We start from the raw sequence: 24081 nt of genomic DNA, 5'->3' as shown, positions 1-24081 counted from the left end.
AGGGGAAGGACAACTTTTTGGGGAGGAACATTTAAAATGCAACTTTAGTGAAAAAATGTCATTATTTGAAGATTTGGTCAGATAAAGCTTCTAGGAAGAGGGTAAAGATAGTGTGAAGGCCCCAAGATTGTAATGAGGGATTGTTACAGGATGAGAATTCAGGGTTGGTAGGGGCCTTTAGAATAGTAAAGAGTTTGGATTTTATTATTAATGAAATGGCAAACCACTAAAGAGCTTTCTTGCATAAACTGGTATGATCTGACATTTGTGGTAACTAGACTATAGAGGGCAAGAGCAGAAGTAGGTAGGCCTGACCCTCAAGTCTCCTGTTTAGGTTGGAGGTGAGGGTAGCATTGCAGTGGAAGTGGAGAGACATGAATAGATGTGGTTTGGAGATGGAGTGACAGTGTTATTGATAAATTACATATAGGATGTGGGAAAAGGAAGAAATAAAGAATGCTTTCCAGAATCTTATTTTGATTGCTGGGTAGATTATTACTTCAGTAAGAAACCCATAGCTAAAAAAAAAAGAAACCATAGCTCTACTTAGACTTGATATATTTATACCTTTAAAACTATATAGTTTCGGACTCCAGAGAGCTTCGCTTCCAAAAGCGGGCAGAGAGGCAAAAACACAAGAGGTGGTTGATGAACTGTCTCTCATAGGGTGTGAAAGTATTGATTTCTGCCTTATTGCTGGTAATCATGAATGTTAGATTTTAGCTTGGTTAGTATTCTTTCCTAATCCTAATTTCCTAATTCCTAATTTGCCATCTCTGTGGTCTAGTCGTGTAGTGTGTCATAACAATACTCACTCTGATTATTTGAATCATGAGCAGATTCAGATACCAGACTTCTTCAGAAGGAGATGGTGGAGGATGGTGGAACTATTGTGGTCCTGGAGAAGGGCTGGTGGAAGGATGGGGGAGAGGGTGTTTCTGCTAGTTTCCCTTTTCAGCGATTATTGTATCTCCATTAAAAAGTGTTCGATATCTAGGTTCTGAAGTGCATTGCATATACATATTGTAATTAAATAGAAAATGAGCTGTAAGGAACTGATTAAAGATGTTAGCTATTGTAGAATAAATGAGTGAAGAAGCTCCCCATTTGGTTAGGAATCCCACATAAAATATGGTCACACCCCTCTTTTTTAAATTTTTTGATACTGGGAATTGAATTTAGGGGCACTCAACCACTGAGCTGCATCACCAGCCCTATTTTGTATTTTAATTTAGAGATAGGGTCTCACCAAGTTTCTTAGCACCTTGCCATCGCTGAGGCTGGCTTTGAACTTGCGATCCTCCTGTCTTAGCCTCCCAAGCTGCTGGGGTTACAGCTGGGATTATAGGCATGCACCCTGGCGCCCAGACACACCTCTCTTTAAACCTATTATATTGAGGATAATCTTATGGTCTTATCTTGGACCTTAACTCAACATCTTGGGAGAGTAGAACAGAGAGAGAATCTCACTATGTTTGGGAATATGTGCTTATGGAGAATTTGGCATGGATATAGCATCCTTATTTTTAAGTGAGGATTCATTATGATAAGAATCTGAAAGAAAAACAACTGAGGAAAATTTGAGTTTCTGATTCAAAAAAGACTTTTTTTTTGTAGTTGTAGATGAACAGAATGACCTTATTTTGTTTGTTTATTTTTATGTGCTGCTGATGATCGAACCCAGTGCCTCACGCATGCTAGGCAATTGCTCTGCCACTGAGCTACAGCCCCAGCCCATGAGTTTCTGATTTTTAATGACTCTTGCACCCCACTAATGGTAGGAGGACACAAAGAACCAAATTCCAGTTATTTTAAGTAAAAATGAATTAGATAAGTAATTTAAAAGGAAAATTCTTTATTTTTAGTATATTCTTCTGGATTTTAGCTAAGAGAAGTGTTACTGTTCTTTATTTGGTTTGGGGAAAGTTTAGAAGCTTATTAATTAGTTATGTTCTACCAAAATCGACTTATTTTTTAAGCATAATCTTAGCACTTAATATTGCTTGACAAAATAATACACATGGCGGTCTCATTTGAGTTGTTATGATGGGTGTGTATTAGCAGTGGATGCTAACTAAGGAGGAGCTCCTTTGGGAGGATTACAGTATTGGTTTTGAAGTCATCCCTTAAATATTGAAGCACAGTGTACTTTAAAAATTGAGTAAACATGCATTGTATGCAGTGTAAAAAATGGCTTTCTTTGCTCAGTAGGCACATGTCCATCATATTTTCAAAGTGATTGGAGGGACAGTGATATAGGTAGTAGCTGAGGGGTCATCTGGAATTGTGGAAGAGCCCCTATCAAATATAAGGGTACCACTAAGGAAATGTTGACCTAGCTGTTCATCCTTGTGGTCCTCTTTTTAGAATATGTTTGCTTTAGACATGTTGATTGATCCTGTGAATTCTTTTCTAAGTTAGTCTTTCATGTGAATCTCTAGCCTGTCTTATTTTAAATTTAGAAATCTTAGTCACTTTTGTGACACTATATTAATGCCATTTTAAAATCTGTCTTGGGCTGGGGATGTGGCTCAATCGGTAGCGTGCTCGCCTGGCATGCGTGCGGCCCGGGTTCGATCCTCAGCACCACATACAAACAAAGATGTTGTGTCCGCTGAGAACTTAAAAAAAAAAATTTCTCTCTCTCTCTCTCTCTCTCTCTCTCTCTCTCTCTCTCTCTCTCTCTCCTCTCACTCTCTCTCACTCTCTCTTTAAAAAAAATAAATAAAATCTGTCTCTTTATTTCATAGAAGATTAAAAGTGAATTCAGATCACTGATTTAATGTTGTATGTATGTGTTTTTAACTTTTTATTATGGAAAATGTCAAATATTCAGAAGTAGAGACCATAGTGTTTTTTTAAATATATTTTTTAGTTTTAGGTGTGCACAATATCTTTATTTTGTTTATTTTTATGTGGTGCTGAGGATTGAACTCAGTGCCTCATGTGCACTAGGTATGCGCTTTACCACTGATCGACAACCCCAGCTCCAAGATCATAGTGTTTTAACCCTGACATCATTGTGACCCAGCCTGCCAGCTATTCACTCATGGCCAGTATGTTTTATCTGTATACTCCCTGTTCTCTCTATGTCTCTATGACACAGCAAACTATTATTATATCTATTATTATACCCGCAAGTATTTTTGTGTTTGTGTGTTTTAAAGAATATACATTTCACATAATTATGATTATTTTTACAAATCTTCTATTCAGGATACAAAGATTAGAGAGGTGAATCAGGTGTCCTATTCCTGAAATAATGTTGTAGGATGTGATATCAAAGAGTGGAAGAAAAGGGCATGAAATGATTTTTTAACGTTTTATCAGACAGATTGTTCTCAAGTATTGATTAGCTAAATGAAAATGAAAACAATTTACTACTTGGCACAATGCAAAGTTTGGTATTTTGAATTTAGGTAGTAAAATGACTGAATTGAAAACGAGGAATATAGAGTCTCCCTTATCCAAAATGTTGAGGACCAGAAGTGTTCTAGATTTTTTTGATTTTGGAATATTTGCATATACACATTGGGGATGGGACCCAAGTCTAAACTTTCCATAGGTTTCATAAACAGATATATATATATATCTTGAAGGCAATTTTATGTAACATTTAGTGTGCTTGCATTTTTGGTTCTTACCTATCACATAAAGACAGGCGTATAATTTTGCACTTGTGCATTATATTGGCACTCAAAAATTTTTGGATTTAGGAGCATTTTGGATTTTAGATTTTCAGATTGGAGATGCTCAACGTGTACTATTTCTAATAGGTACCCCCTCCTCCCATTGTTCTAGTTCTCTTCTATAGAGAAAAGGAAAAGACGTGACATGACCTCTTCCAAGAACCTTAAACCAGGCCATTTTGAGTTATAACATGTGAGAATCAGGTCAGTGTTATCAAGTCAGGTCTCATCAGGGCTGTTTTGCTTGTTTGTGTGTCTCCTTATGTTGAATAGTAGGTGACTGTGATTATCACTGTTATCTCTTGTGCTGTGTAACTCTTAGTGTCCACTGTAATATTTTAATTCTAGGCCAGGGACTTGAAAAAGAGCCTCATTTTATACTGAATTAAAAGATTATGTGAAATGATGAGTAAACATCACCCTTTAAATAAGAGTAAGATATAAAATTGAACTTTTGGTTTCATGTGCTTAAAAATAGTATTTTAATATCTAGATTGAACTCAAAGAACATGTCACTGACCTCTTGAGTCAAGTGATTCTAGTGTAATAGAACTGAAATAGATTCATGTCATTAAAGGTAGTTGCCAGGAAACCATTAGTATGACTCTGTCATCTTTTATATATATATATTTTGCCTCTTAACTTGAAGTGTAGTTTAGAGAATCTGCTACTTTTTGTCAAAATGGCCAGTCATTTGTCCCTTAGGAATTGTATCGTAGTTTGTTATATTGGGTCTGTAAGAGTAATAGGCTTTGTTCTTAATACCCATTCTACTAAGGAGTCCAGGGCTTTTCTGGAAACCTTTACTTAATATTTTATACCCATTTGTTAAGTAAAGAATAAAGGCTTTTTGACCAAGGACAATCTACCAAGTGTATGGTAGTATTGACAGTGGAACTAAGGGTCTAAGTGATATGGATTTACACTTATAAAATGTGACCTCCATCTTGAGAAGATTGCTGTTATACCAAGTCTGTAGTGACATTGTGATAGAAGAGTGGAAATTTAGTATAGGGGATATTTGGGTATAGGAAAATCAAGGTGGAAAGGAGCAAGCTGAGTTTTAAAGGTTCAGTAAGAGTTCATTGTGAGTACAAGAGGAAATTTCATTTCAAGGTGAGGCAAAATATGTGCAAAGGCAAAAATATGTATAAAATGTGAAGCCACGATCATGTCACAGATGTCTGAGCAGTGTGAAAAAGAGATAAAAGAAGAGGCCAGATAAATTGAAAGAGTACTGATCAGTGTAGATTGTTTCCTGCTAGTTCCGTTTCATTTTCTTGTGGAAATTCGACTAAATTACCAAATATTACAATTAACTTGCCAATTGATCTTGTTATATAAGAATTTATACTGTGGAGTCTTTTTCCTTATTACAGATATAATAAGAATTTGTGGAACTTAGAAATTCTGCTTTGAATTTAGGCTAAAGATGAAATATATTGGGTTGCATTGAATCTTAGTGGCTGTTAGGAGAAAGAGTAGAGCAGTCTCTCTATTGTTAATTAATTAATTAATATATTGTTAATTAAGTGTCATTTCCTCCTGTCCCATTTCCACACTGCTCATCACTATGTTCTTTTTATGATGACTGTTGATTCTGAAATCCTCGTTAATATATTCCTTTAGTTCTAAGTTATTTCAGTTTAAAACTTAATAATCTTGTTTCCTCCAAAGTTTTGTAATTCAGTTTTTTATAAATAATGAAGATACCTCATTAGCTTACCATCTCATGACAAAGAATCATGCATTTATGGAGCAGCAACTGTTTGTGTATTTAGCTGCTACCATTTTAAACTCACCCCTTGTTCCTGTGTCTTTCTTCTTCCTGCCTTTTTAACCCTTCCTGCTTTTCTTTCTAGCTGTGTTGAAATTAGCAGAGCTGTTGCTATCCCTGCCCATCAGGAGATGGAGAGAGAGAGAGGAAAGAGGGAGAACACACTTTTCCCTTTGTGCCAGGCACTAGTCTAGGGTCCTCTTGGATTCTCGGGATCTCAGCAAATGGAAATATGTTCCTCATATTCCTGGTAGAACTCTGGAAATATTTTCCCAAAAAAATTATTAAGGAATGTTGGTTGGAATTTGAATTACTATAACTAGTACTTTAAAATACACATGGATTTTGGCTATGTTATCTTTAATAAAGCACATTATAGGTTTCAAGCTAGGCACTTAAAACTCTACTTTAAAGTTACAATAACATTGTTTTAAGAATGGGAAGGGCCCTTGTAAGGTTTGCTAAGAAGGTGATATTAATTATAGTTGTCTGAAATAATTGCCCTAATGATAGTTTGGCATTTCTTTTGTAAGTATTCTTTTTTTAAAAAAAGTATTTATTTTTTTTAGTTTTAGTTGGACACACTACCTTTATTTTATTTATTTTTCTTTATGTGGAAACCTTTACTTAATATTTTATACCCATTTTTTGTTAAGTAAAGAATAAAGGCTTTTTGACCAAGGACAATCTACCCAAGTGTATGGTAGTATCGACAGTGGAACTAAGGGTCTAAGTGATACGGATTTACACTTAGCACTCACATGCTAGGTGAGTGCTCTACCACTGAGCCCCAGCCCCAGCCACTTGTAAATGTTCTTTAACCTTGAGTTCTAGTCATCATCAAATGGCTCTTAGTTCACTAAAATTTAGAATTTAAAAAAGACCTTGTAGACTCCCAGATTCTCACTTCCCCCTGCCTCCATGTCTGCAGTGTTTCAGATGTCTACAGTGTCTTTAGATAAGATAGTTCTTTCTTATAAGTCATCTGAAGTCTTTATTTCTATAGCTTCCACTCAGTGAACCTGTTTTGCTCTCTGAAATAACACAAAATACTTCTATTCTCTCTTCCATCTGATAGTCTCTAAATATTGCCGTTATTGATCATCTTAAATGATGAACACTGATAGCCTCTAAATATTGCAGTTATTAATCATCATAAATGATGAACAGATTGTATTTAAGGAATCTGAGATGCCTTCAGAGTCATCTAAGTTAGATTAAATTGGCTTCAGTGTGGAGGGAACTATTGTTGTCTGTTTCTTTGAAAACTGGTCAATGTGATTCTGCAACCTATACAATCAGAAAAATGAGAAATTATACCCCATTTGATTCAAATGAATGAAATGTCAAGATCATTGTACTGTCATGTGTAACTAATAAAAAAATACATTCATATATCAGAAACTTAATATATGATTAACCATGTTCTGTATGTGGACATGTTATATTTTGAAGTTGAATACCTTTAACCTGAGGGTTTTAAGGTTAGAAAATCCTTGAAAGTTTAGTTTCTATATATGCTTAATTATCTTGGGAGTCCAGAGTATTTTTAACCTAGAGTATTATAAAATAGGGAAAAATGGAATAATTAAAAAGAATCTATGAACTCTATATATTACACACACTGGACCTTGGGTGTAAGACTTGTAACTTAAATGTCAACTTTGTTTTTATTTCAAATACATTTGTAATGTAGATGTATATTTGTGTGCATTAAAGTTGAAAGTTAGAATGTAAGTGTTTCAGGGTTTGCTTCTCCTTGTCAAGCAGGTGCCACATAATGGAGGAATGCTGCCATGACTTTCAGAACATTCTCAGGTAGTAACATTCTCAAGACATTTGTTTACACATATTTTGTCAATAAGGAAGGAGGAAGGAACTCTGGGTTCAGATTTTATCTCCACCCAAGCCAAGCTCTATTTTTTTTTTTTTATTGTTACTGAGAAGCACAATGGGGTTTATGTGTGTGGAGTGGAGATAACTGTTAGGACATTACTGATGCTTTTGGAAGGCTATTGGTGCCATTTCCACTGACCCTACTTAGTTGTCTCTAACTTATAAAGAGTGAGGTGCCAGGTCCCATTTTCATGTTTGGCTACACAGCGAGCTCCTTGGACAAACACACCAGAAGTGTCTTTGAATTCATGGCCCATTTTTTATGTGACGGGGACTAACTCCTTGTTGGTAGTTGGTACTGTGGAAAGGGAGTTCCGAGGTCTGTGTTCCTTGACATGTGTGTTTTCATTGTGCCCTTGCACAGACATTATTGAATTGTTGTTTAGATGTCCATGTCAAGGGGCTAAGCCTTTGAAGATAAAGACTGCATCTCAGGTAACAATTCTGCCTCAGTACCAAGTACAGTCGTGGTTCATAAAGAACAAAGATGGAGACATGCATTGAGCAATTTGCTCATTGTAGCTTGATAGCTTGAGGATGCTGACCTCTCATCCTCCTCCTCGTTCATGCCTTGGCAGAGAGAGGTAGGAATGCCTAATAGGACTCTTAGTCTTTATTTCTCTTTATTGATTTTTTTTGCCGGATTCTTGAACAATGGCCCAAATGTTTTGTTGCTTCTCTAGGTTGCAGCTGTATTTCAGTTGGTACCTTATGGCTCTTCATCTCCCCCTCCCCTTCTGTGTGTGTTTATTTTATTTATTTCTATGTGGTGATGAGAATTGAACCCAGGGCCACATATATGCTAGGCAAATGCTCTATCACCCCCGCCCAATGGCTCTTCATCTTAAAATCATACCTTCCTCCAAATGCACTTGCCTTTATAGAATCCTGTCTCTAATTTTTGCTTAGTATCGATAGCCTCTCCAGATTTCCTGTTGTCTTCATTGATTTGCCATTTCATTACTTCTGATAATTTAGAATGTTGTATAAATTTGCATGTTTGCTATTTTAAAATTTCCCCTTCATCATTTTACCTATTAAGAAAAAAGCAGTGCTAAGATAAATGAGATGTCATTGTGAAAAGGTCTATGGTCAAATAAGGTGTTTCTATAGAATTTTTTTAAATGATTGCATATTGTGGAGTAATGGTAATTAAAATTTTTATTAAAATTGGAGATTTTGGGTGGATAAGGATAAAGTTGAAAATAAGTAAAGTTGTTAGAATTCTCAGCTGATAAAGAGTAATAAACTATATTTCAAAATTATATTCTCTCCCATCGTGTTTTCTCAAAGCATTTGTAGGGTGGGGAGAATGAGAATTAAAACTAGGTCAGTTGAGGTTAAGAACGGTTTACAGAAGTCTAGTGAATTCCCCAGAGATTGTCCTTTCAGCCAGGGGCATAATTTCCCAAGCCACTGAAGGTTGGACCAGAGCAATTAATGACTCATAATGCCAGTTCACAGCAATCTTTTACTTTATACAAGCAGAATTATTTGTACTATTTCAGCTGCTTTGACCAAGGCTTTCATAGTCATTTTTCTTAACTTTAAGCATTCTGTGCACATAAAAAGGATAAATACAACTTTACTAGAGTACAGAGGAGACCAAATACCACATGAATATTATGGTGAGCTTACCCTTGTCTAAGAAAGCTTGTTGTCCCCTAAGGGAGCCATCAAGCATAATGTGAGTAATGCAGAGTGCAAGTGCTTTTGCAGGGGAAGGTGACAGTTTTGAAAGCAATGGGGACATATGTTAGGGAGAGGACAGATATGTAGGTTTAGATGTACCTCAGCTCAACTCAGCATAAAATTTTGAGGCTTAAGTGACCTAAGCGTAAGCAAAAAATTAGGAAAGTTTCAAGCAGAGTCGCATGTTAAGGAAATGTGAAAAGAAAAAAAAAAAAAGCCCATGAAGCAGTCTGAAACTTACTGTTCATATTTTTTACAGTGTTCTTTGGGGAAAATATTTTGAGTCTGAATGAACTTTCCCCCCATATATGTTTCCAAGTCATTTGGAAAAGAAGACAACCTAAGCAGGTTTTTGGATTCATGTTCATGTTGATATATCTCCTAAAGCATGTAGGTTCATGAAGGGAAAGTCTCATTTAATTGACTAAATTATTGGCTTTAAATTTTTTATTGTTATTGTTAATATAGAGTAGAACTAATTTCCCAAGTCATAGTTACCTTGAACTGATCTAACACTTGAATATATTCATATGTAGTTCATGATGGTCTTTGATTGTGCTTTATCTGTATTAACTGCTCAAGATAGCAATAACAGTGGACAGTATGCTATAGTATTTTTGTTTATTTTTTTTATAGATTTGTTTGTTTGTTTATTTTTTGTGGTGCTGGGGATTGAACCCAGGGCTTTGTGCATGTGAGGCAAGCACTCTACCATCTGAGCTATATCTCCAGCCCTTGTCGTTACAGATTTGTATTCCTTGTAGTTGTAGATATTAGTTTAGGGATACTTGGCTTACAAGCTTCTCCTTATTTCTTTTTTTTTAATATTTATTTTTTAGTTTTAGGTGGACACAATATCTTTATTTTACATTTATGTGGTGCTGAGGATTGAACCCAGTGCCTCGTGCTAGGCAAGTGCTCTACCACTGAGCCACAATCCCTGCCCCTCCTTATTTCTTAAAATGGGAAAAGTTATTTTTAATGTAGTGTTGAGCTGACCAGGCATGTATTCTTTATTCTACTTAAGAGATGAGGAAACTGAAGGACAGCTAGATGAAGTGACTTATTCAAAGCTGCATACCTAGTAAGTACTAGAACTGTCTCTACACGTCTTTCATCTTGTTAAGTCCATCCTCAGGCCTCAACTTTGTGTCTTCCACTGTCTTGATGTTTGTGGATGTAATAAAAATACAATAGCTTTTGCCAGAGCATCCCCCCACTACCCACAATACTGGGGGTTGAACCCAGGACCTCATGCAAGCAAGCAATGTATCACAGAGCTATATCCCTAACCCGCCAAAAAGATTTTATATTCTGGTGTGAGGTCCTTTAAAAGTCCTTTTCCTCAATAGAGATTTGAGGCATTCCCACATTTGTCAGATTCTTTAACTTTATTTCCAAAGTTTTGTAGCTCTTTGCACTTTAAATCTTTCAAAGTTTGTTTAGGTGTTCACTGATTGAGGGCATTGCTGTGGCCCAATTGGACAAGTAAGTCCATGATCTCAAGGAATGATGGCCCCAATGAGCCTTTACATTTTTGGGAAATTGTGTTTGGTCAGCAGATGGTCCCTTTTGCTTCTCTCTAGGAGGACTCATTGTCACTACCTTGTCTTTATTCCTAAGGCTTAAGCTTCTCCTGGGGTCTGCTTTTCCTTGCTCTAGTCATATTATTGTGTATGAGAGTTAGAGGATCCCCCTTCCAGTGAGATCTGATTTGCATTCTAGGCCCTGACCTGATGGTGTGGAGTTGACAGTTCAAGCTCTTGTTCACACTCTAGTTCTGCTGCCACTTTAGTCACATGGCCTTAGGCTCACTCATTCTGACTCAGTTTAACCTTCATCTCTGAGATAGGAAAAGTTCTCATTATGCTGAACAGTTATGAAAATTAAATGAAATAGGTCTTTAGCTCTTGGAAGAAAGCTTGTCACAAGGGAAGCACTTTCTGAATGTTGAAATGTTACTGTTGTTACTACTACTTGGAAAAAAAAAAAGCTAGGTTGATAAAGGCTGCTGGCTCTGATGAGGTGTATCCAGGTGGCTTTCTTACTAATATTTATTATTTATGTAAGTCTACCTTATTTTGAGAAGGATCTTAGTTTTAATAGCTGTGGTGTGGATAGCTGTGGTGTAGGAGGGCCACAGCTTCTTTGGCAAACCCAGCTGGTAGTGTTTTCATTTGGGAATGGAGCAAACCTTCCAGCAAGAGTGCTTTTCTTTCTTTATAGTAGAGACCTGATGTACCCAGGTTGGTCTAGAAGCATTTACATCTCCTGCCCTGGCTTTAGAGAATGGGGCTGGCAGAATCACAGCTTGTGGTAGCCTCCGTGGTCACCTTGGCAGCTCTGCCCCAGAACATCATGATAAATTGAATTTATGTTATTATTTATGTTTTATGTTTTAGATTTTACTACTTCTTCTGTGGTTCCCACAAGATCACTCTAGGTGGTTGTAGCCTTATTGATGGAGCTTCCGCCCCCTGTTCCAGCAGAAACAGCTTACAGTATAGAATGAGGAAAGGAGCAAATACAACTTGACTTTTAATCATTTTCTCTTAGGTATCCAAAGGGCGTATTTAGGGATGCTTCAGCTGAAATAGAAGTTATCTGCAGAGTAGTCTCCTGGTGAAAGAGTGTTGTAGATAAGTCAGAGGAAAACTGGTAAGAAAGGAAGGAGTTGTTGTGAAGTAGTCCACTGGCTCTTTTTCCAGCAGTGTATCCTGAGGGTCTCACCAAGGACTAAGCTTGGGCTTTTCTTAGTGAACAAAACAGAAAAATCCTTGCCCTTAGGGAGCGTGTGGTGTAGACACAGATGAAAAAATAAGGGAGTTGCATAGTACGTTGGTGATCATGTCACACTTTCAGAACCTTTCCCTGTTTCCTCTTTTGCTCACATTATAAGAATCATAACAGTGGCCTAAAGGGCACCACAAGATTTGCTGTTGGCCTCTCCCCTTTACTTGTTGAACCTCATTGTCAGTCATTGCTCACATTCTTTGAATATTCGAGAACCACTCCTATTTTAAGACCCTTATTCTGCCTCCTTCCTCTTCCTGGAATATTATTCTAAATAAATTTTTAAACTACCTCCTCCTGTCTGAAAAGTGGCCCTTTCAGTAGGGATCACCCTGACCAGCCTATTTAAATGATAGTCCACCATTCTCCCAACAACCCTGATCTCCTTTTCTGTGCTATCACCCGCCCTCCCACCCCCAGTACTTACCAGTTTTTAACACATTTGTTTGTGAAGTGAGTTTAATGGGGATAGGGACCTTCATTTTGTTTACTGAACTGTGTTAAGAGCCTACCTACAATGATAATTGGTACATGGTAGGTATTCAGTAAACAGGAGAACATGGAAATGAAAATTAAAGGAGGATTGTATTAGTTTCCTGTAAGTGCTTAAACAAGTTAACAAAATCCTGCTGACATAAAAGAACGAAAATTTATTCTCTTATAGGTCTAGAGGCCAGAAGTTCAAAATTAAGATGTCTTAGGGCCTTGCTCCCTCTAAAAGCTCACAGGGAGTCTTTTTCCAGCTTCTGGTGGCTCCAAGTGTCCTGGTTTCTAGCCACATCATTCACATTTCTGCTTTTGTGGTCACGTCACCTTTTTCTCTTCTATCTCAAACCCCTTTCCTCTCTGGTATATGAGGACACATGGATTTGTATTTAGGGCTCACCTGGATAATCGGTTAATCACCCTCCTCTCCAGATCCTTCACTTAATCACATATTTTGGCATATGAGGTAAATTTACTCTTTTGCATGTAAGATAATATTCAGATTCCAGGGATTAGAATGTGGATATATATTTTGGGGGCCATCATGTGCCCACTACAAAAGGCTAAGGGGTGCTTTGGTTATTAGAAGGAAGAAATTTCCAGGTGTACCACACAGTAGAAACTGAAACATAGGGGAAGGAAAGTCAGAAGACTGATCTCATCCCCTCACCCCGCAATTAAATACTCATACAGAAGAGTACAAAAGATGATATTATAGTTTCCATGTGCTACCCTCCCAAGTTGTTAGTATCTCAGTGTAGTTGCTTCGCATCTTCTTTTGCCCCTCTGATAAAGGAAGTAAGCACTAGAGATAAACTTGAAATCTCCTGTTTTCCATTTTCCTCTGCCTTTCTTCTTAGAAGCTGTCATTTATTTGGTGTATGACCAAATAATGGTCATAGCTTCGCTATTCTTGAATAATATATGGAGTTGTGTATTAAAATGTTTTCTTTATCTTTTTTCTTTTTTTTTTTGTATCCAGGGCCTTGTGTGTGCAAGGCAAGCACACTACCAACTGAGCTATATCCCCAGCCCCATGTATTAAAATGTTTTTTCAGAAATGGTATTACAGTATATGTAGCATGTTGTAACTTGTTCTTTTGTTAATTCATGTCTTTTTAAAAATCAATTCAGGTTAATGCACACAGATTCAGTCCATTCATTCTACTGTGGCTCTATGTAGTAGATTTATATGTTCTGGCTTCAGAATATATAAATCCCAGCGAAGACCTCTAACTAGCCTGGCTTGAGTCCCTTGTCAACACCTATTTGATTAGTCAGTGGCTTCAGCAGATGGGGCAGTGGAGTTACTCAAACTCAGCGCCTTCCCTATAACTAGAGGGTCAAGATACTTGCAGCTCCCCCCAGGATCTCATTTGTGTGCATCATTAGAGGAAAAAGCAGAGAAAGGATTTGAAGCATACAAAAACTCAGTTTTGTACCTGAACTTCAAGGTAGGCTTGGACGTGATATGCTCAGGGAAGCTACCTGGACTCTCAGATTATATTCTGTGCTCCTGCAGTTTCCATTATTTTGAGAGTTACCATGTGATATCTTAATTGCCCTCTCTTCTTGATGTGTAATCAATCGTTCAGGGTAGAGATTGTCTTGTTTTATTATGTACCTCAGGAAATACAAGAACTGGCACACCTTTAGATGCTCACCATGTATTTTTTGAATGAATGACTCTACCGATTAGAACTTTCAGCCCCATTTCCTATTCACAGGTCCCTGTACATTTCTTGCTCAGGAATTCTCTCTGGCTCTGGTGCTTTTGCATCTGCCTTTTAGGTCCATTAAAATTCTGGTTCTTTTCATATCTTTTGGTTTATGTGAGTGATTTGATCTGTTTGGGATTTCTTATTTAATGGTGAAAATTCAAGAAAAAAGGAAATAAATTGCTAAAATACAAATTTAGACCATCTTTCTAAAATCATTTGAGATGAGCCCTGCATAGGCCTGTTCAGCGTATCTTTTAGCTTTCATGTGTTCACAATAATTTCTTTTTGGCCTCAAATCATCAGCAGAGTATATTTTATGTAAATTTACATCTGAAAGCATTTTTAGTAGCTGAAAAACTTGAATTCTAATGGATATAAAATGGGAATGATTCTATTTTTAATAGTAGTAGTAGTAATATATTGAATGTTTTTTCTGTGACAGGCAAGTAGAACTAGAAACCATCTTTATCCATGTTATACAGACAAGAAAACTGGAGTTCAGAGAGATCAGTGATCTACTCACCTTAGCTCAGCTCACAGATGGTGCTGGGATGTGAATCCACACACTCTAAGCCCAGAGCCACACACCTCAGTACTATGTTCTACTTCCTCTGTGATTAGGAAAAAGAAACCTAGAATTTGGTAACAGAAAAGGACACTGAGTTGATCACAGATAAGGAGTGAAATTTCTGAATTAAATTTTTGCCAGAGATAAAGAGGGACAGTCAAATAAAGGCTTAGAGCTATATTCTCATGGCTTGTGAAGAGAGAAAGGGCCATGATGTGTGGAAATGGGTTGAAATAATGTGTTTTAATGAAACCTGGGATTGTATTGCTCAGAACATTTGAGAAAACATTTAAGAAATGTAGGTTACCCAGTGCACTTTCTGTCTATAGCATGCAAGTTGGTCTATAGTAGTCTTGGCATCCTGGCTGTGGTAGGAGTCATTAACTAGGAAGATGTAAACATTTAGACATACATAAGTTTTACATAGAATACCTACATGAAGCAAAGCACAGTGAATTTATAAGCATCACGCTGACTTTGTAGCACAAAAACCTGAGAATTTAGTAGCAGGTAGGTGATGGAATCTAATTATATGTGATACAATATATTATTATTAAGATGCATACAAAACCATTGATACTGCTTTTTTTTTTTAAATTGTACTGTTTTAAATCAGTGTATGTAAGGACTTTCTAAAGTTCAGATTTATTAGTGTCTGTCACCCAACTCCATATTTGTAAACTTTTGTATCTGCTTGCTCTGAATTATCTTTATTTTGGATATTTTCAGGAACAATATTCCTATTTTGGAGGAGATAATGAAATTACTAAGCCTAATAGGGTAATCTGTGCTCCTTGAAACCTGTGCCTATGCTAGCTATGCCTGTGCTAGGTTACTGTAAGCACCTTCCAGCAAATACACTGTTTTCTGCTTTTATAGAACTTGGTTCACTTCCATGCTAAGTGAATACTATTGGTTTGGATTATTGAACTAATAGTGTCACTTGTGCAGTGGTTCTCTGCATGTAGGGTGATCTATTTATGTCCATAGAAGTAGTCACAGGATAAATGGATAGTATTGATATTAAATTATATTTTATCTTCTTCTAGGTTGCATCCCAGCGCATCAGCTCAGTAGACCTCTCATGTTGTAGTCTGGAACATCTGCCTGCCAACCTCTTCTACAGCCAAGACCTCACTCATCTCAATTTAAAACAAAACTTCCTAAGGCAAAGCCCCAGCCTCCCAACTGCTAGGGGACTCAGTGAACTGCAAAGGTGAGTCTTCACAGATCTGGGCTAGGAAAGAGCTGCTGGTGTTTTTTTCTTGAATATTCTGACTAAAAATCTATAGTGCATAAACTTCCTCTTTTAAAGGACAAGGTAATGGACACTTTGACTACTGAGGACATTCTTTACTAATTCTCATTCTAAACATTTTCCCAAGGTTCCTCCCTTAGAATTAATGGGATAGATTTATATAAGAACAACTTTTTAAAAAAATTATCTTTATTCCTTAAACCAGTCAGCAGCCTTTAGTGTGTTTCTTCTAACTTCAGGAATTTGTTCAGCTTAAACTCTTTCAAAATTTATAGATGATTAGTTTTTTTTTCCACGAAAAGACGTTATTTTAGAAATTTAAGAACCATGTTTTAAATTTATTAACACTATCTTCTAGGTATTAGTGTATAGATTTCAAGAGTCACACATGTTAAATAAATAGAATCTGCTCCTTTGTAACTAGAGAGAAAGGACTTATTTGCACGACTCTAAAACAGATCTAAGAACTTAACATATTCATTTCCTTTTCTTTTTGGAGCAGTGGTCAATATTGATTCTGTGGTAAATTAAACCCTAATACTTACATGTTTGTTGCAAATAGCTGAGACTATAGCTGCAAAAGAATACAAGTCTTTTAAATAAATAATGGATAGTTCATTTGTTTTTAAGTGATAGGATTAGAGATTAAACTATAGTAATTAACCATTTCGATGTGTCTGTGGTTTCTAACATCCAGAAAAAGTGATCTAATAATTGTTTATTATAGAACTTTGTATAAATTTGGAAAATATAGTATTTTAATTATCTTTTCAGGTAATTGTATTCTTATTTGATTCCATACCAAAATTTGACAGGTGCTCATTTCTTAACTGTTAGGTTCAATATAGAATCTAAAATTCCATCAATTTGTTCAATTCTTTAAGATCCACTTGGGTGTTTTGCATTTTGATTGAATTTTACTCATGCATCATTTCCTTGCATTAAGTATTAGTCATTTGGAAAATACTGGTTCATTGTATAATACAGATGTTCCAAATGTTAACGAATTTAATTATGCAATTTCAAGAAGCCACTTTTTAAAAAATATCATGACTGATCTAATCAGAAAAGTCTATATAAGTATTGGGAATTTGTCAAACTTCCTGCAAAAAACATCTTTTCCAAAATTTTAAATTGAAGGCTTGAAGGCTGTCATTGACAACAAACACTGTCGGTATTTTTTTTCTGAAGGAGTTGTCTCACTTCACTTTTGAGAAAATATCTGCCAAATATCCAAGTATAAATAATGATGGTTTGCCAGTTATTCTTTCAAGTAGAAACGATATTCCATGAAGGTGGTTACTAGTTTGGCTCCCAACTTATCACATAGGTGTTTTCCTTGAGATAACTGTCATATTTTGGTATTTACCAGAAATGCTTTACAAATACTAATAATTTTATGACCCAGAAAATTAAAAAGATATACTTGAAAATTAATATGTGATAAAAATAACTTCCCTGCATTTTCAAGAACATTCTTAAGTACAAGTGGCATTACAAAAATTTTAAAGGGATTTTTTACAGTGATTGTCATGTTGAATACACTGACACCTGGGGCCATTTGATACTGCAGTGAATTAATTACATAGGCAGTAAAGACTCCAGTAAGGATATTGTGCTCAAGCAATTCCTTATTGTTCCTGTAGCCGATGGGACTATGAAATCAAACTGTAACAGAATTCTTTATCTTAGATTTTTCTATGTCTTATATATTGATATTGATATTGGTACTGGCACTTCTACAATAAAATTAATAATTTTCTTGCTGAAGGGGGTGCATCATTAGTCAATTTTAAAGTTTAAAATTATTTTGAGGTAGTTTTGTATATTTCTCAGAAGTATGGACTTTGCCACTTTCTATTACAGAACATTAGGAACTTTTCATCATACCACAGGATCCTGTTGTCTTAAAGCAGAAAAGGGGCATTAGAATTCATCCAAACTGATGTTCCCTTTTCAGGGATGAGGCTTTATTAGGAAGGGATGTTAAATGGCAAATTCAGGTTAGTGGTTGTCTCTTGGAAAGGAAATAGAAAGCTGGGATTAGAAAATGATTTGAAGAGGTTTTAACTTTATGTGTGAGGAATATGGTGCCCTCAAAGAATAAGTATTATCTTTCCAGTGGAAAGATATTTTGGGTATTAACCTGGCTTCAGGAAGGTTCAAGTCCTGTTTTGCCTCTTAATTCTTTCAGTCACCTAATTGATTCCCTATATCTATAATCTTTTGGTAAAAGTAACTCTATAGGGGCTGGGATTGTGGCTCAGTGGTAGAGCGCGTGCCTAGCAGTGCAAGAGCTGGGTTCGATCTTCAGCACCACATAAAAATAAATAAAATAAAGGTATTGTGACTACAACTAAAAAAAAAATATTAAAAAAAAGTAACTCTATAACATTGAACCTGTCCGCTTCATCTGTAATTCTGTGTCTGTATCTTTTAAACTTCTCCCCTTTTGTTTTCTACTCCCCGTTCTCTGCCATACGTACCTTTTCTCCCATTGCCATAATAACATTCCTTCCCAGCTGTCACCTGGACTTTGGCAATTCTTTGAGAATAACTGTTTTACAGTTATTTCCCCACTGCAGTTCAGCCACTGTTTTTCTTGTCTACAATTTTGTTCATTTCTTGGTTTTATTCTGTATTTTGAGAAGTTTATGCTTTTTTTCCCCATCGAAGTAATGTAACATAGATTTTAAAAAATCTTAATAAACAACAAGGTTTTTATAATAAAAATAATTGTCTGAAGCTCCAGTGCATCCCTCCACTCAAGTCTTGCTTCCTAGGCAGCTGCTTTTGAGTCGTTTGGCTCTTTCCCTTAATTTTTCCAAATATTACATGTATGTTGCTATGTTTTGTTTTTAGTTGGACATTGTATGTTCACTTGTTACTAAGAAGATAAAGATTAGTTCTTTTACATTGTGTCATACCCTCTCTGTCCTATGTACAAACTTCTCCTTTCCTTATCATCTCAATGTGCAGGTATTGATTTTTATTTTTTCTATTATAAAGAACATGGATCAGTTATTCACAGTGAGGTCCTTACATGCAGTGTTTACATTTCTTCTTGTGCTGGTTTCAGAGTTCACTTGCATACTTTCTCTCTAGTATTTTTCCTTCTGATGGAGCTCTAGCATTCTTATCCATACCTTTTTTCTTGGAGACAGCATCTATTCTGGAGCCTATGTAGGAACTTGTTGTTTTTGCCTGCTACATAGCAAAGTCAAATTTGTGAATCTTTTCTTTAGGGTGTGTTGGTTTTACTTGAAAGGAATCCTTTGGTCTTTGGCCTGGGTGATATTTAGCAAGATTCATGAAACTGAGTAAGAAAGAGCTGGAATCTCAAGGTTTAGTGTGTGGATTTTTTTAAATCTTCCTGTTTCCAGAACACTCCTCCCGACTCTTTACTGTGCCTTATGTCTCTGAACCAGGGACTTTTTTTTTCTCTCTGATTCATTTTATTTCATGGAATAAATCCTCCTGCTGGAACTGGGGAGAGAATCTGAAGTTTGTAAACTCCTTCTTATATAGCCTTTTGAAAATCTTTCTGTTGAAATATAACAAAACCAGAAAAGTCACTTAGAGGAGTATACAGCTTGGCAGATTTCTAACACATGCACACCTCCATGTGACCAGTCCACAACCAAAAGTATTACCAGCACCCCAGAAACCTTCCTTGTGCCTGTATCCCAAGGTGTTCACTCTTCCAGCTTCTGACTTGGTATAAATGGATCACACAATATGTGCTTGTGTATTTCATTGCTTTTTAAAAAGCAAACCATCATTGTAATCAATGTACTGTCTGCTTGTACTAGATAGTGTGTTATATAAAGCACGACTTTAATTTGTTAAAGGTAGAAAGGTTTTTAAGTGTTACACTGCAACAAGAGTGTCTTGTTTTGTCCTTTCTATTGTTTTAAGCAAAGGGAGGTTGGCTTAGAGGGCTTGGTATATAGGGTCTAAAGAACTGGTAGAGCTGCTATTGTGTAGCCTTTCAGAAAAAAACCCCAAAAAACTAGGCTTTTAGATTAACCTCTTTTTCACCACATATTTCTATAAGGTGCTTGTCTTTCATTCCCATTGTTTAAGAAAGATTTTATTGATATTTTTGTTGATATTTTCAAAGTAGTAAGTATATGATACATACTACACACATGTACACACAATGCATATATTTAATGCTAGGAATTAAAATTACAAGATATATTTAAGGAACTTATAATTGAAAAATCATTAATGTACCTTTTTTAATGTTCATACAGTTAGTGTGGTGATTTTGAGATATGCCATATGTTTAATTACTTATTTATATATACATGAGTAGGGAACTTAGGCTAATAAATCCCTAGTGTGTGTTTCAGCTACCAAAGTGTAATTTAATTTTATGTTTTCACCTAAGTCTCAAGGAATGAATTTTTAAATTAGTATCAGAGAGAAGAATTAGTATCAGAGAGTAGATTTCCAGAGAGAAATGCTAAGTACAATGCAGTTATGAAAGATAGGAATTCTGCAACTTTTTATCTTAAGCACATAGTCCCTTAATTTTTCTTCTTACTGCAAATTTTCACCTTAAACAAGTGATCTATTTTGACAGAACTTTCAACTCAGTATTTGCACGAGCATTCTAAATCTGGAAAGATGGCATGCTGATGGACACACACGGGTCAGCAGTTTTAGAGGGAAAACGTTGTTCTTGGAACTACCACTATTTGTTTTTCCTTTATTGGCATTGGAACTCTTCAAGTCAGTGTTCAAAATATAGAGAGAGGCAAACATCAGAGTAATTTTTGGTGGTTTTAATGGCTTTTTTCCTGATTATATATATCACTAATAACTATAATGTAGTATTTACATCTGTTTTATTAGTAAATAGTACTTCACTTATATGGCAACTGTATCTCCATTTAGATGATCCAGATAGTCTTAATACAAGATTGTTTTTAAGTTTAATGACATATATGTTTGGATAGAGTCAATCAAGTGGACAGTTTTTTTTTGCTGGTTTGAATTTGAGGACTTCAACTTATTTGTGCTGCATTTTATATTGATGCTTAAACATTTTACTGTATTGAAAAGTTTTAGCTTTTTTGGCAAGATGGATACTGGGGATAAAACCTAAGGCTTTGGGCATCCTATACAAGCAATCTACCACTAATATCCCAAACCTTTTTTTAAATTTTGAGACCTGTCTTTAGTTCTTTTACATTTATTGCTTTTGATCATTTATTTATTTACTTGTACTAAATTTTACTAGTGTTCAAACTTTTTATCACACTATAAATTTTACTTTTAAGTTTTCAGTTTCTAAATAATTTATTAATGTTTTATAGGTAGGATCATTTGTAGGAGCTAGCATTTGTGAGTGCTGGGGAAGGAAAACTTTACCTGTATCCTATAGGTATCTCTATCTGGGCCTGAGAATTAAATTGACTTAAAGCCAATAAACAGAAGAAAAACTATCCATATTTTTACATCTATGAGAGCCCCCATAGGGAAATGATACCTAAAGAAATGGCAAGACCTAAGTGCATATACACTGGATTGAACAAAGAGAGGCAATTATGAAAAATATATGGGGAGGCCAAAGGGAGGTAGCAGTTCTTTTAATAAAGTGTGTTGTTCTCAGGCTTGATTCCCTGTCTCTGGTGATGTTTCTTTTCTCCTGGTAGAGGAGGGGATATCTTATTCGTGGGAGTTTTCTTTCTTTTAGAAAGGAAAGGGGAAGTCAAAGCACTCTTCTTACATCTGCTGTTTTTCTTTAGCTCGGAATAATTCTTATGCCAAAGAGGCACTTTTTGGGGATGATAGGTCAGGGGATCTTTGGTCATGATGTCCTACAAAATTTAGAAAGAGCAGTACAAAAGATAAACCCAAAATCATTGATTTTAAGTCTGATACTCATTTGGTTGTACCTGTTTTTGGTAGCTTAATACTTGAAAAATTTATCACTTAAGTTGAAGTTAAATGTCTTTATCTCAGAATATTTTAACCTACTAGTCACTTCTACCTGCCACTTTTAGAGAGAAGCCCATGCTTTAGTAAACACTTAAACAAATTGGTGATCATTGAAATACACTTAAATTGCTTAATTTTGTATGTGGGAAATAAGAACAAATTATAAAATAACTACTTCATAAATAGAAATTATTACAATATTTACTTGGTTTTAATGGGTGCTAGTTGTCTCTTCCACCCAGTAATTAGGGAAGTGAATCTGCTTTTCCATTCTTGGGATTTATAGGTAAATTGGTACAAAGTAGTACATCTAGAGTGGAATTATTTTTAGAGAGAATACTAACTTTAATTTCAGTAGAAATTGGTATTTATTTATTTTATATTTATTTTTTAGTTGTAGTTGGACACAATACCTTTATGTGTTTATTTTTATGTGGTGCTGAGGATGGAACCCAGAACCTTGCATGTGCTAGGCAAGTGCTCTATTGCTGAGCCAAAACCCCAGCCCAGAAGTTGGTATTTTGAATGGCTTAGAAAATTGTGTTTGAATTATTAATGTGATTGTTTACCATAAATGACACTGAACCCCTCCCCCGCCAAAGCGACAGAGGTATCATCAGCATTTTAAAACTTTCTCCTTTGAATACTGAATTTGTTATTGTTTATTAGTAATGTCCTGTAACAGTTTTACAGAATTCTATGTAATAATTTAAAAAGAGCCCTTTGTTGTACAGAGGCTAGAATGCATAGGAATAGCAATATTGCTTTAACTTTTAAACATTTGATGTTACATTTGATTTTGCCTTAGTGACTTTCAGTTTAGACAACATAAGAGTTGACTCTATTGCTCTTCTTAGTTAGCTGTTTTATCTGTTTATCTTGTTTTCTTTGGTTTGAACTCCAGGAGGGCAGGAATCTGGTTTCCTTTGGAAGTCAGTACTATTGCTAGGTAGACCATTAAATGTATATGCCATGTATGAATGAACAGATAAGTGAATGGTGGTGGGGACTGTCATTAATTATTCATTCAATTATGTCTTAAGTATACTCCCCTTCTTTGCAAGAGGTATTTGTACCAACTTGTAGGAAGAAGTGAGACTGACCACTTATCATTATTTTTCTCTTTGGTTGAAGTTACAATGAGAAGACAATGTGCACAATAAGACGATTGAGAAAATATTACATGGAAAAGATTTGTGACAAAGGATGACAAGTTAGAAAAGGAGATATTAGGTTTTAAATGGACAGTATGGTATTGGACTTTCTCAAGGAAAAAAATCTTTGGGTCTGCTCACCATTCTCTAGAAACACCACACATTCTCTTGCCACTCCTCTTACAAGAATGTGCCATTGCGGACTCCTAACCACTTGCCCTACACAGGCCCAACCCACTGAGTCTTACCTGCCCTTCAAAGCATATTGGCAAGAAACATCTTGAAACTTTGGTTGTCTCCCTATTCCTTGTGACCTTTCCTCTTCTGGACAGTTAGCTTTCTTTTTTTAGTTATAGTTGAGCACAATATGTTTATTTAATTTGTTTATTTTTATGTGGTGCTGAGGATTGAACCCAGCACCTTGCACATGCTAGGTGAACGCTCTGAGCCACAACCCCAGCCCTAGCATTCTTTATACTTAATGACTTTTTGGTTTTGCCTTTTATGATAAATATCTGAAAATTTCTAAAATTGCTGTTTATTGATACATTTCTTGAGAGTAGGATGGAATTTCTTATGCTTGTATTCCCTCTTCCCACTCCACAGTTAGCCCAGGGATGGAGGTGTGTGTGTGTTTAATTGGATTGATTTTCCCATCATCAAGGATAATTGAAGGAATGTGTTCACAAAACTATCAAAAGAAAATTTCCAAAATGCCTTGAGCAATGGAAGGTATATGAAGCATTCCAGTGACTATTTTAAGGGGACAGTGGTCATTTAGGATGATTGTTGATCAATCACATAACAATATCTGGCATTTAGAGTTCAATTTCAATGAAGTTAGGAGTGTGTAAATTGTGTCTTAGAGTCTGCAGTATAAATGAATACGATGTCACTTTAAAAATAAGAGATTACCTTGGGTCAAGGAGGATGTGAATTAAAGATTTGAAGGAAAGAAGTGATTTCAGCTCTGACTAGATGTCAAATTGGTTTTAGCTGAAAAGAGTAGGAGAGATGGAGAGGTGAACTTTTTCAAACTGGAGAACAGTGGGAGAGATGGAATGAAATTGAATTTGGGTGTGCAAGAATGTGGGT

The 24081-nt window shown here is 35.8% G+C and overlaps 1 protein-coding gene across 1 annotated transcript in view; it reads left to right on the top strand.

The window, feature by feature from the left end:
• The window catches only part of Phlpp1 (PH domain and leucine rich repeat protein phosphatase 1), a 217155-nt gene that overhangs the window by 113732 nt on the left and 79342 nt on the right, over nucleotides 1–24081 (top strand). Inside the window, exon 4 of the mRNA XM_005323086.4 lies at nucleotides 15672–15838. Coding sequence (XP_005323143.2) covers nucleotides 15672–15838 — 167 coding nt within the window. The remainder of the gene's footprint in view (nucleotides 1–15671; nucleotides 15839–24081) is intronic.

The sequence above is a fragment of the Ictidomys tridecemlineatus genome, chromosome 13 (genome assembly GCF_052094955.1).
Source record: "Ictidomys tridecemlineatus isolate mIctTri1 chromosome 13, mIctTri1.hap1, whole genome shotgun sequence".
NCBI lineage: Eukaryota > Metazoa > Chordata > Mammalia > Rodentia > Sciuridae > Ictidomys > Ictidomys tridecemlineatus.
This window is presented reverse-complemented; position numbering and strand designations above follow the sequence as displayed.